At 37.3% G+C, this 14,634-nt stretch overlaps 1 protein-coding gene across 1 annotated transcript in view; it reads right to left on the reverse strand.

Annotated features, from left to right (window-relative positions):
- The window catches only part of AXDND1 (axonemal dynein light chain domain containing 1), a 106,814-nt gene that overhangs the window by 53,058 nt on the left and 39,122 nt on the right, over positions 1–14,634 (reverse strand). Inside the window, exons 9-13 of the mRNA XM_035010691.1 lie at positions 12,177–12,317; positions 11,397–11,501; positions 2,939–3,059; positions 1,308–1,409; positions 80–243 (exon numbers count right to left, since the gene is read on the reverse strand). Coding sequence (XP_034866582.1) covers positions 80–243; positions 1,308–1,409; positions 2,939–3,059; positions 11,397–11,501; positions 12,177–12,317 — 633 coding nt within the window. The remainder of the gene's footprint in view (positions 1–79; positions 244–1,307; positions 1,410–2,938; positions 3,060–11,396; positions 11,502–12,176; positions 12,318–14,634) is intronic.

Genomic DNA, 14,634 nt, shown 5'->3' on the forward strand with positions numbered 1-14,634 from the left:
CAGAGAAAAAGAGAAAGAATTGGATTGAGTTATCAGACATGACACAGTATAATCAAAAACAAGATTCTTATAGACCCACCCATCATTTCTGAAGAACTCCTGCCATGTGATAAGACCATCCTTAACAGTTTGTAATTTCTCCCTTGTAGACTCTTCATTTTGTTCCACTTCCTTTTTAAATCTATTCATTGAGCTTCTCCATTTCTGTGTCAACTTCTGCAATAGTGCAAGGTCTGCAGTGTCCTAGATAATATGCATGGAATCAAACCACTCATTCACTTATTCACATAACAAATACTTATTAGCATACACTAATAAAATTAATTAGTGTATTAATATCATAATACTAGAGACATCCATAGAAAATGGATCAAAATTGAGAAGATATTTCTCTTTCAAAATATCATCAGTAACACCACACAGTTCCTTTGCTGGTGAATTTTCCATGGTACATAAAATATTGGAAACAAGATATTTTTCCTTTGCAACATGAGCCCAGTTTCCCCACAGGACTTTCATGGGAGGTAGTGTGGTACATTGGAAAGAACAGGAATTTCAAAGCCAAACAAAACCAAATGTGAATCCTAGCCAATTATTGGCTATGTAACCTTATGGGATGTTATTCAATTTATTGGGATTAATTTTTCTTATCTACAAAATAAAGACCTTAATATATATCTCACAGAATTGCTATAAGAATGAAATGAGGGATGCCTGGGTGGCTCAGTCAGTTAAGCGGCTGCCCCCGGCTCAGGTCATGATCCCAGGATCCTGGGATCTAGTCCCACATCGGGCTCCCTGCTCAGCAGAAACCTGCTTCTCCCTCTACCTGCTGCTCCCCCCCGCTTATACTCTCTCTGACAAATAAATAAAATCTTAAAAAAAAAGTATGAAATGACTAGTGTAAATGGTACGATTCTAGAAACACACTAAATGCCACTTCTCTCCTTTTCAACCAAGTGTGCTCATTGAATTTTTGCATAAAATTGCATAAAATGCATCAAGAATACCACTATTTCAATGAACGTAGCTACTTACATTTTTTTAATTTAAATACTAACAAATAGAATAAATCTATAAAACATTTGCAGTATTATTAACTTAGATAAATTGCTTAATTGCTTTAATTAGGCTAGAAGACAAATATAAAGAAGAGCATTTATTCACATTTCCTTAGATTTTTCATTCCGCTCACAATAAAGCACAAATACAAAACTATATTTAAAATTTATAAACTTAGCAAAGGCTTCTTAAACCCTCAAAGGCTAGAGTCTCTCTTCTCATAACATAAGTAAATTGAGCTTTACCTTGGTTGACAGCAGTATGATGAAATGCTTAGCATATTTATTCCAACCTTTTTCATTGAGGTAAAGTCTTTTAGCCAATATGACTCTATTTTTTTCAATTACCTATTTGAAGAAAGTACTAAAATGAGGAATCTAAGACATTAATAAATCACTGTGATTTATTAAACCCAAACCAATTTCAAATATCAATTTTTCATTGAATCATTAATTCAATCACAATTTCTTGTTTAAATCATGAGCTAATTTGAATCATAAACTCATGTTTTCTAAACCTCCTAAACTGGAATCTAACTGAAGTATATAGCAGAGGTTCTTAAGCAACCTGACCTCAAAACCCTTTTATATTCTTAAAAATTAGTGAAGACTCCAAAGAACTTTCATTTATATGCATTAAATCTATTCGATAGTCACTGTATTGAAACTTAAAACTGAAATTATTTAAAATATGTATTTGTTAATTCACTTAAACATAACAATAAATCCATTATACATTAACATAAATGGTATTTTTATGCACTCATGTGCAAATGAGAGTGAAAAAAGGTAAATAATGTCTTAATATTATGATGAAATAGTTTTCACCTCGTGAAAGGGTCTCATGTATCCCCAGAGGGTCCTTGGATCATACTTTGAGAACCACTGGTATCCTGAATCAATTATATAGTCATTCAATGAATGACTGTTCTAGACACTGTGCGTATTGCCATGAACAAAAGAAACAAAGTCTTTTTTTTAGGGAGGTGACATTCTAGCTGTCATTCATTTCCTGTCGGAAGGGCCTTTAGAGATGAGCTAACACAAAGCCTCCACCAATTCAAGGTATTTTTCCACAGAAACCACTACAAGGGGTCAGTTCTCTATTGTTTAAATACTTCTAGAGTGAAGAAACTCACTTGTCTTCTTCTTATTCCTATTGAACAGGCCTAGCTCTAAAAATATATTATACATTTACTGTCATGATTGTTTCCTCTTGACATGCCATTTTAAAATTCTGCATCAGATGAAACATTATATCCTAGATGAGATCTGACTATTCCAGAGAAAATGAGACAGAAGTTTGAATCTGTTGAGGGTCATAATTTGCTGTTAATACTTAATAAACACCAAGTCCCAGGTGTGAGAATAGGCAACCAACCAGCAAACATTTCAAAAAAATAGAATATTGTGGGACTATGCTATTTCCCTAAAGTATTACATTAGTGGCCCACAGACTGCCATATTTTAACTCATTTGTCATCTTAGATGCCAAGGTAATAGAACCAAAGTCATATAATCCTAATATTGTTACACTGTGTGAAAAAATACAATTTTTCCTAGTTTATTATTAGTATAAATTTAACTTGAAAGTTTTAACATGTTCACAAACAATAGAAAAAGAATTCTTGCTCATACTTCATAGATTCTGGTGAGAAAAAGAGCCCTTAACTGGGCAATAGAGAAGTACTTAATAGAGAAGAAACAAAAGAAAAAAAATGTAACTTCCTTTTTGTAAGGCCCATAATAGCTACATTATTAATAAATTAAATATACATTCTCATTTTTAAAATTTTTGTCTAGATTACTGAAAATTGTAAAACAAAACTTTATTCAGTCAAAAAAGAAGTCTGAGTTATGATTCCAGATGAGCCAACCTTTAGGGCCAATTCATATGTGGCTGAGCTCCAGAGATCTCTTTCTGCCATTAACTGTTTAATATCACTCTCCATCCTTCCTCTTTGCAATGTGTATAAGTCATGGTATTCTTCTACAATCCTAAAAGAAAAATTAAAAAGTATATACAGACTTTGTTTTTGAGAAGTCACATTTATTGGATAATTGTTATGATACTGGACATTAAAAAACAACAACTTTGTTCTAAAATAGGCAATTTGTTCTTTTAAAATTCATCATAAAGTAATTATGGCATAATTGCTGGTACCCAGTGAAATAGAAGAAAAAATAGTCACATTTCATGTATAAATCTTACAAAAGTCTTAAAGTAAAAAATTCAATATATTGTTCCTTGCTCTAAATGCTTTTCTTCATATTGTTTATTCACTAGAATTTTCACAACATGGTATTGCAATAGAATAACAGCAGTATATCTAATTTTTAAAATCTGAATACAAAATAGAATTAGGATTCTTTATTAAAGACACAAAGCCCAGTAATTATGAGCCACTATACTTTTAAATTATATATAATTAATATGATTTAAAGAAATTCTCTACCAACCAACTAAAAGATTAAGTGCCTAACTATACTTTTAAATTATATATAATTAATATGATTTAAAGAAATTCTCTACCGACCAACTAAAGATTAAGTATAATCAAGTAAGTACCTTTTTCTTAACTATCTTTTCTTCATGTTTACCAGAACATACCTTTTCCTTCCAACTTAAACTGAAGCTTAGAATTAAATTAGAATTAAAAGTGCTTCTGAGATTGAATACAAACAAAGAAGTTGTAAAGGGGTAGCATTTCACAAGCCATTTGAAACACCTCCTCCCAAGGAATATTAACTTTCCTACAAGAATTAAAGGCCTGTTACAGGAATTCAGCAAAGTGGCAGGATATAAAATCAATGCACAGAAATCAGTTGCACTTCTATACACTAACAATGAGACAGAAGAAAGAAAAATTAAGGAGTGGATCCCATTTACAATTGCACCAAAAACCATAATATACCTAGGAATAAACCTCACCAAAGAGGCAAAGAATCTGTACTCAGAACTAACTATAGAATACTCATCAAAGAAATTGAGGAAGACACAAAGAAATGGAAAAACGTTCCATGCTCATGGATTGGAAGAACAAATATTGTGGGGTTGTTTTTTTTTTAAGATTTTATTTATTTGAGATTTATTTGAGAGAGAGCGCGCGTGCACACAAGCATGAGTGGGGGACATGGGGGTGGGGAGAGGCAGAGGGAGAAGCAGGCTCCCTGCTGACCAGGGAGCCTGACATGGGGCTTGATCCCAGGACCCGGGGATCATGACCTGAGCCGAAGGCAGACACTTAACCAACTGAACCACCCAGGTGCCCCAAGAACAAATATTGTTAAAATGTCTATGCTTCCCAGAGCAATCTATACATTCAATGCAATCCCTATCAAAATACCATCAAGTTTTTTTCACAGAGCTGGAACTAATAATCGTAAAATTTGTATGGAACCAGAAAAGACCCCAAATAGCCAAAGGAATGTTGAAAAAGAAAACCAAAGCTGGTGGCATCACAATTCTGGACTTCAAGCTCTATTACGAAGCTGTCATCATCAAGACAGTATGGTACTGGCACAAAAACAGACACATAGATCAATGGAACAGAATAGAGAGCCCAGAAATGGACCCTCAACTCTATGGTCAACTCATCTTTGACAAAGCAATAAAGACTATCCAATGGAAAAAAGACAGTCTCTTCAACAAATGGTGTTGGGAAAACTGGACAGCCACATACAGGAGAAGGAAACTGAACCATTTCCTTACACCATACACAAAAATAGACTCAAAATGGTTGAAAGACCTAAATGTGAGACAGGAATCCATCAAATTCCTAGAGGAGAACACAGGCAGCAATCTCTGTGACCTTGGCCACAGCAACTTCTTGCTAGACGCGTCTCCAAAGGCAAGAGAAACAAAGGCAAAAATGAACTATTGGTAGTTCATCAAGATAAAAAGCTTTTGTACAGTAAAGGAAACAGTTGACAAAATCAAGACAACTGACAGAATGGGAGAAAATATTTGCAAATGCCTTATCAGATAAAGGGCTAGTATCCAAAATCTATAAAGAACTTATCAAACTCAACACCCAAAGAACAAATAATCCAATCAAGAAATGGGTAGAAGACATGAACAGAAATTTCTCCAAAGAAGACATCAAAATGGCCAACAGACACATGAAAAAATGCCCAACATTGGGGCGCCTGGGTGGCTCAGTCGTTAGGCATCTGCCTTCGACTCAGGTCATGATCCCAGGGTCCTGGGATCAAGCCCCGCATTGGGCTACCTGCTCAGCAGGAAGCCTGCTTCTCCCTCTCCCACTCCCCCTGCTTGTGTTTCCTCTCTCGCTGTGTCTCTCTCTGTCAAATAAATAAATAAAATCTTTAAAAAAAAATGCCCAACATTGCTCGGCATCAGGGAAATACTAATTAAAACCACAATGAGATACCACCTCACACTAGTCAGAATGGCTAAAATGAACAACTCAGGAAACCATAAACATTGGTGAGGATGCTGAGAAAGGGGAACCCTCCTACACTGTTGGTGGGAATGCAAGCTGGTGCAGCCACTCTGGAAAACAGTATGGAGGTTCCTCAAAAAGTTGAAAATAGAGGGCGCCTGGGTGGCTCAGTCGGTTAAGCGACTGCCTTCGGCTCAGGTCATGATCCTGGAGTCCCCAGATCGAGTCCCGCATCGGGCTCCCTGCTCAGTGGGGGGCCTGCTTCCCCCTCTGCCCTCTCGTGCTCTCTGTCTTTCATTCTCTCTCAAATAAATAAATAAAATCTTTAAAAAAAAAAGTTGAAAATAGAGCTACCCTATGACCCAGCAATTGCACTACTGGGTATTTACCCCAAAGATACAAATGTAGTGATCCGAAGGGGCACCTGCCTCCCTATGTTTATACCAGCAATGTCCACAATAGCCAAACTATGGAAAGAGCCCAGATGTCCATTGACAGATGAATGGATAAAAAAGATGTGGTATATATGTATATATACAATGGAATATTATGCAGCCATCAAAAAATGAAATCTTGCCATTTGCAACAACATAGATGGAACTAGAGGGTATTATGCTAAGCGAAATAAGTCAATCAGAGAAAGACAATTATCCTGTGATTTCACTCATATATGGAATTTGAGAAACAAAACAAAGGAGCATAGAGGAAGGGAGGGAAAAATAAAACGAGATGAAACCAGAGAGGGAGACAAACCATAAGAGACTGTTAATCATAGGAAACAAACTGAGGGTTGCAGGAGGGGAGTGGTTGTGGGGATGAGGTAACTGGGTGATGAACATTAAGGAGGGCGTGTGATGTAATGAACACTGGCTGTTATATACAACTGATGAATCACTGAACTCTATCTCTGAAACTAATACACTATATGTTAATTAATTGTATTTAAATAAATATATTGTGTGTGTGTGTGTGTATATATATATATATATATATTTTTTTTTTTTTTTAAAGAATTAGAGGCCTGTGACATAGAATTCTTCTAATTTTGGTGAAAGCCAAGAACCACCAGCATCAGTTCTTGAAAGGCTTCTTTTTGGAGACTTCCACTTGTCCAGAGTACCTAATAAAAATTAATCACCCCAGGTGTCACATAGGTGAATACACATATGAAAATTCAACAAGTTATATACCCTTACAATTTGTGCACATTACTACCTGAAAGTAAGACGTTTATTTTTTTTTTTTTTCAGATAGGCTCCACACCCATCATAGAGCCCAATGCAGGACCTGAAATCACAACATCAAGATCAATACCTAAGCTAAGATCAAGAGTTGGACACTTAACTGATTGAGCCACCCAGGCACCCCAGACAGTGATTTTAAAAAGGGAATCAATGACCCTTGCTTATAATAGCAAAGGAAAAAAATTCAGAAATAACCTCATGTCCAATAATAAGGGATTGGTCACATAAAATATATGATATAGCTCTATGATTAAAATGCTCTGCAACTAATTAAAGATCTTGTTGTTGTTAGTATTTTGGTACATGGGAAAATTTTTCATGTTTGTAACATGAGATAACCCAAATGGTAAAATTATATATTCAGTTTGATCTCATTTATATAAAAAATACATAGAAGTCGATAAAAGAAAAATATATGAAAATATTAATAGTGTTTACCTCTGAGAGAAAGAATTATGGGTGCTTTTTTTCCTTACTTGTTTCTATTTTCCTAATTGTCAATAAAATAATCAGTTATTATTTTTTAAAATATTAGTAAAAATTTCTAATCACACACACACACAAAACCCATCGTACTTCAGACTTTCTCCATTTCCTTCCCTTTCTCTCTGGCTTTAGATGTTCTTATAATGGACATTAACACAAAAGAAGTTCTAACTTATTTTTATTAATTCATTCAACAAATATCTGTTTAGTGCCTACTATATGCCAGGCACTATTCAAAACAAAACAAAACTTTGCCCTTATAAAGTTTAGTTGGAAGAGATAATCAACAAATAAAAAAGTAAAACATACTAAGTAGTGACAGTGCAATAGATAAAAATCATCAGGGAAAGGAGATTGAGAACACAAAATATATTGTGTTTTAAATGGAGGGGGATGAGCAAAGGTCCAAAGGAAGGAGGGAGGAAGCTAGCAGCTCTCTGGGGGCGGGAAGGGAGAAGAGGAGTCCAGGCCCCAAGTGGGAGCCTGTCTGGTATGTTCAAGAACAGCACAAAGGCCGCAAGTCTGAATAAAGTAGAAGTCAGAGAAATCCCGGTAGGATGAGTCTTGTAAACCATTTTTTAAAAACATGGCCCTTTACTCTAAGATGGGGAGCTATTACAGAATTTTGAGCAGAGAAATGACATTACTGGAGTCAAATTTTAATAGATCATACTGAAACCACATAGAACTGTAAAGACGGATGGAAATTAAGATGGACATACTAATGTTTCAGCAAGGTTTGACTCCAAGTTGAACAAATTTTTCTCTTCCTCATTCTTGAAGCCCCCTCCCCCATTCACTTGTGCTTCTGTGGGATCCTCGGTTCCAGGAACTTGGTATGGATGTTGATACCTAGTAACCAGACTCATGGCCGGCACAAGCATCAGTCACGAGACCACCTTGAAGACATGAGGAATGTGGCTGGCAGCACCTACCAGATTCCTAGTGAAACCGCCCAGAACCTGCATTTTCCTATAAAACTCTCAGCCTTTTACCCGGGGCAGGTCTGCAGTTTTGAAGGCATTAGCCTGCTCCGGCCTCCTTTGCCTGGCAAAGTAATAAAGCTATTGTTCCTCTTTATCCCCAAACTCCATCTTCGTGTCGTATTTTGGCTCCAGAGCCCAGAGGTCGGTTTTTGACAACAATCTTGGCTGGTGTGTGGAGAACAGCCTACTGCGGTGTACACGCAGAAGTAAAAAGGTGATTCCGAGGTTACCGCAACACCGTAGCCAAGAGATGCAGATGGCAGGACGGAAGTGAGGAGGACTCGGCATATGTAGTGAAAGGTGACCGACTTTGCCACAGAGAAAGGTGAGATGTGAGAGAAAGAAAGGGATCAAGAAGGACTCCAAGAGTTTTGGCCCCAGAAACTGGAAGGATGGAGTTGCCATTAACTGAAATGAGATGAGTGTCGGAGAAGTAGTTTTGGGGAAAAGAACAGGAATTCGATTTGGGAATGTTAGGTAGCTAAGAGAAGTGTTGAGGCCGTGGAATATGTAAGTCTGGAATTCAAAGAGAAGATTGAAACTGGGCGTACAAATTTGTGGAGAAGGGCGTAGATACATATTTGTGAGCTGAGAGTATACAGGTTGATGACATTGAAAGCCAGGAAACTGAAGAGATTTCGTCAGTGAATATAGATACAGAAAAGATCCATGGAATGCACACTCTACCATTTAGAAATTGGTGAGGGGCGCCTGGGTGGCTCAGTCGTTGAGCGTTTGCCTTTGGCACAGGTCATGATCCCAGCGTCCTGGGATCGGGCCCCGCATCGGACTCCCTGCTCTGTGGGGAGCCCACTTCTCCCTCCCACTCCCCCTGCGTGTGTTCTCTCTCTGTCTGTGTCTCTCTCTGTCAAATAAATAAATAAAATCTTAAAAAAAAAAATAGAAATTGGTGAAAAGAAAAGGAATCTGCAAGGGATATCAGTAAGAAAGAGCAGATAGTAAAGGAGGAGGAAACTAGGAGAGTGTGATATACTGAAAGACATTGCTTCATGCAAGAGCAAGTGATGAGTTCTGATAAATGCGGCCGGTAAGTCAAGTTAAAGGAGAATTGAGAAGTGACCTTTAGATTTAGCAACATGAAAGTCACTGTTGAATTTGACAAGTGCACTTTGGTGGGGTGGGGGTAGTGAAAGCCTGATTGGAGTGACAAAGAGAGGACCAGGAGTAGACACACTGAATATGACAACTTTTTGAAGAAGATTACTATAAGTAGCGGGGGCGGGGAGGAAATGCGGCCATAGCTAGAAGGGGATACGCATGGATACTCCTAAGAGACTTAGGAGTCTTTTTGTTTTTTGGCTGTTGTTTTGAGATGGGAGTACTTATAGCATATTTGTATACTAATGGGACTAATCAGGAAAAGAGGGAAAAATTGATATGGGAGAAATAGGGAATATTTGCTGAAAATATCTTGAGATGATGGAATAGTACACAAATGGGAAGATTGGCCTTAGAAAGAAAGAGACAATTGGTCCACAGTAAAAGATGGGCATGAGTATCAGATGAGCACAGATGCAGGCAGGTGGGTAGATGTAGGGGTGAGAGCAGGAGTTCTCTTCCGTTTACTTCTGCTTTTTAGAAAGAAAGGTGATCAGCTCAGAAAGAGGATGGAGAGATACTATTAGAGGAATGAGGATAGAAGACAAAGTATAGAATAGTTTTCTGCTAAGACAAGAAGGGTGAATCATCTACAGAAAACAGCAGTATATTCAGTGCACAAAAAATGATCAAGGTACCCTTCTCATTCTAGTAAGGAATAAAATAGAATAAAAGTAAGGTATCTCTGAATTTAGATTTTGTATACATTTGTGTTTTTCTTGATTTTTTAAAAAAATAGTTACTCTTCAACACATTTTTTAAAAAAGCAGAAGACTATGCTGAATTAAAAGGATCATAAAACAGGGTACAATGTGTGGCCCTAGACTGGATACTGGTTTGGACAGCCCAATGTAAAATACATTTTGGGAATAATTGGGAAAATTTGAATATGACTTGGGTAATTTGTGAAGTGAAACTTTACTGAAACAGGTAGAGACTGTTGACTGAAAAAAAAAAACAGGCTGTATAATAGTATATACAGTACAATTTAAAACAACGCATGTGTGCACATACACATAGGGAAAAAAGGATATACACTAAGGCATGTATAGCAGTAATCTATGGGTGGTGAAGCGGATATTTTTAATTCATTTTTGCTTGTTTGTATTTTCTACTTACAAGGCACATATAATGCTTCTATGATAGTATATTATTTTTAATCAATTAAATAAGAAAAATTAAAAATACAATCAGATATTTCATTTGATATATACCCAAGAGCCTCCTAGTAATTAGAACTCTAACTGAAAATAAAATAGAATAAAGGTCAGCAAATTACAGCCTGTGGGTTTACAACCCACCACTTGTGTTTTGTACAGAACATAAGCTAAGAATTTTAGATTTTTAGTTTTTTACATATTTTACTTTTTATATTTTTAATGGTTAAAAAAGCAATAGCATAACAATATTTTGTGACACGTGAAAATGTTTATACCTTCAAATTTCAGTGTCAATAAATAAAGTTTTATTGGAACACAGCCATGTTCTGGTATTGCCCTTGCCTTCTTTTACACTACAGTAGCACACATTACGAAGGCAGAGCTGATTGATAGTTGCATCAGAAACCACATCTCACCACCTGGCCCTTTACAGGAAAAGTTTGCTAACCCCTAAAATAGGATAAAAACATTAGGATCGTAGTAGATTTATTAAAATCTAAAAAAGAACTAGACTCACACTACTAATTAGGAAAACACAAACAAAAACCAGATACCTTTTTATACCCATCAGACTGATAAAAGATATGGACAAAAGGGAAATCTCATACACTGATGAGAGGATATACTGGTCCGACTACTTTGTAGAGCATTTGGCAACATCCTGGCAAGACAAGGCCATGCATGGCCTATGACCCAGTAACTCCACTTCTAGGGATACACCCCTGGAAAATTCACACAAGAACACATTTATGAGATGTGTATTAAACAGTGCCCGGAGGAGTTAATAAATATGTTTATTAAAAGTTTCTTGTACATATATTAACTCCTCCAGGCACTGTTGTAATAAAAAACTTCAAATGTTTCTATAAAATTTTGTTTCTTCAAATAAGGTGTGAAGCATGTATGACATAATGGCTAACATCTGGTAACTCACCTAGCATTCTTTTCAGCATCTAAAAGAGCTTGTGCCAAATCCTTGTGGGCTTTCTCTGCTTCCTTTGTTAATTTCATATCATGAGCCCGAACCAGACACAGCTCCCTGAAATAAAGCAAAGAAATTTTATATTCATAGTTGAAGAGTTCCAAAAAGTTTCTACCCAGAAAATCCGATTTATACTCAGGAATCTTCTCAGTTATGTGTAAATCTCTTCCTAGTTTTTATACCTTATAAGCCAAATCAAGAAATCTAGTGTCCATTTGGATGGAATTCTGTCAGGCTTGACAATGGAATCTGGTTGGCTAGAAAGGGCAGAAAGATGATGTGAGAGATCCTCTCGAATAGAGAGAAGGCAGATGCTAACAGGCAAGGCCACCAGCTGCTCTATCCTACCCTCTGACATGCCTATCTTACCCTCTTCATTCTTGCCACGAATCATCCTGGCACAGATTAGAGGATCACTAACCTTGATTGCTATATAACACTTATCCTCTTTGGGATTTAAACCTTAACATCCGTAATCATGGCACTACTCTGTAAACATGACTAAGATCAACATCTCAGTCCTAGAAGGAGAACAGGAATTGCTTCCCTATCAAACATACACAGAGCCCTAGTTTCGTGTTAACCTGTGTAACCCAGTCCTTTCTGTCTCTTCCTAAACCCCCAAAAAGAAAGAGTCCTCACTCTTAACCATTCTACTTTTCCTGTTTTTTCGTCTCTTTAGAGCCACAGTTTTGACTTGTGTTTTGTATTTAAGATAATCACAGATTTTACCTGGTCAGTTCTTCAATAACATTCTTAAAATTGTACAGTTCTTCTAAAATGCGCTGGTCCATCATTCGCTGAGTTACCAAGTCTTTGTAGAAATCAATCATCTGCCGGGCAATTTGGTCAAGCATTTGTACATACCGTTCTCTGCATGAGAAAGAAAACAAGGTTATCATGCAAAAAAAAAAAAAAAGAAAGGAAAGGAAAAAAGAGCGAGAAAATATATGAAAGAAAAAGTAATGTTAGGGAAAGAAATAGTAGATACTCATAAAAGATATGCAAGATGAACAAGATAGGAAAAGAAAGGGATCTAATATGTATATTCCTGCCATGCTCACACAAGCAAATGAACTGTGGAGGATTTTAACCAGAGTCATAATCATTTGGAATATAATGTCTGAGATGTAAAACAAAATGAGAACTTCTTTTATTTCTTCTTCTAAATGATAAATTCTATGAGGATAGAAACCATGTCTTATGTATTTATATAGAATGGGATTTTTTATAATAGTTGAATTCATGAATAAAGCCACTTTCTCAAGTTGTTTAAACCCAAAAAGACACCAACTGTTCAAAAATGAATAAAGACCCTAAATTCAAAGAAGTCATTTCTTTCAGTCTAAATAAAACCAAATATTTGGAAGTGATCACAAATGATAAATTACAAATACCATACTGAGCAGCATTTGTATTAAAATTGATCCTGGTGTTATATCCTAAGCCTGAGACCACTGAATTATAATATCTTTGAGTTGGAATGGTCATTTAATTTTGGTTTTTTTTTTAAAGATTTTATTTATTTATTTGTTAGAGAGAGAGAGTGCAAGCAGGGGGAGCTGCAGGCAGAGGAAGAGGGAGAAGCAGGCTCCCCACCGAGGAGGGAGCCTGACACGGGGCTGGATCCCAGGACTCTGGTATCATGACCTGAGTCAAAGGCAGACGCTTAACCATCTGAGCCACCCAGGCGCCCCTGGTCATTTAGTTTAATCTCTCACCCATAACAGAAAGAATTACCCAGCCCTTGCTTAAACGCCTAGAATTACAGAGAGTTTATCAGTTCGCTATGTAGTTCATACACTAGGAAGTATCAATTCTTTAAGACTTCCCTCCTGGAAATACAAGGACAAAATACTCTGAAGGGTCTTCTTATTACAATACAACTAGATCCATGACAGAGCATACTTTCTGAAGCATTACTGGGCTTGCAGGAAAAAAACAGAAGTCTCTAGGGGCGACAAACAAAAACAATAAATAAAATACAATATACTAAGAATGGAGTGGGAAATGGTAATCAGTATTCACCAGGCAAACCCAAGGTCATGGTTGCCCCAGTGAAAATAACAACACTGGGTAGGAAGGGTAAGATGGCAGAGTAGGAAGATTCTGAACTCACATCCTCCCCTGGACACACCAAGGCTGCAATTACGTACAGTACACCTTACTCTAAGACTAGAACACTAGCAGAACAGTACTTCCACAGCTAAAGATATAAATAAAGGGTAGGAGGGGCAGAAATGCAATCAAGAACTAAACCCCTGATGCAGAGACCCACAAGCAGGAGGGATATCACAGGTGTGGAGGTTCCACACTGAAGAGCAAGGGGTTCAAGCCCCACACTGGGCAACCCTTGCCCTGGGGATCTGCACTGGGAAGATGAGCTCCCATAACATCTGGCTTTGAAAATCAGCAGGGCTTACTCCAGGGGAGCCAGAGGGTTATAGGAACCGAGATTCTGTTCTTAAAGGGCCGCCACATAGTAACCCTCACTCTGAGACCCAACACAAAGGCAGCAGTTTGAAAAGCACCTGGGCTGGAGTGAAGGAGATTTACTGACAAATTTTAGGGTGTGTGATGGAGGGACAGGGATCTACAGGAAATTTCTCCAGGAAAAAAAGTGCTGGTAAGCACTATTTATTTACTTATTTATTTATTTATTTAGGCTTCCTTCAGCCTAGATGGCCTAACACTGGTGGATGCCAGTTCTGACACTCTCCATTTACCTTGTTTGCACCTATGGACCCATCCCAGCATCCCCTTGCAGACCCATCCTGCCCAACCTGCCCACCCTGGCAACTGTGTCTTCCAAAGCCTCTAGTGTCCTGTCATGCCCAGCAGGTAGCCTCAGCTAGGATAGACACTCCTCCAGAGTGACTCCTGCCCTGCACCTGCTCTCATGCATGGCACGTGCTCTCTCTCAAATAAATAAATAAATAAATAAATAAATAAATAAATAAGACAGTTAAATACAAAGGGTGTTATATATAAACCTCATGGTAACCACAGGTCATGATCTCAGGGTCATGAGATTGAACCCCATGTCAGGCTCTGTCCTGGGCATGAAGCCTGCCTAAGATTCTCTGTCTCCCTCTCCCTCTGCCCCTCCCCTGCACAGATGCACATGCACACTCTCTCTTAAATAAATAAATAAATAAATAAATAAATAAATAAATAAATAAATAAATAA

Source organism: Mirounga leonina, unplaced genomic scaffold (genome assembly GCF_011800145.1).
Source record: "Mirounga leonina isolate KUSES-001 unplaced genomic scaffold, KU_Mleo_1.0 Mir_154, whole genome shotgun sequence".
Classification (NCBI taxonomy): Eukaryota; Metazoa; Chordata; class Mammalia; order Carnivora; family Phocidae; genus Mirounga; species Mirounga leonina.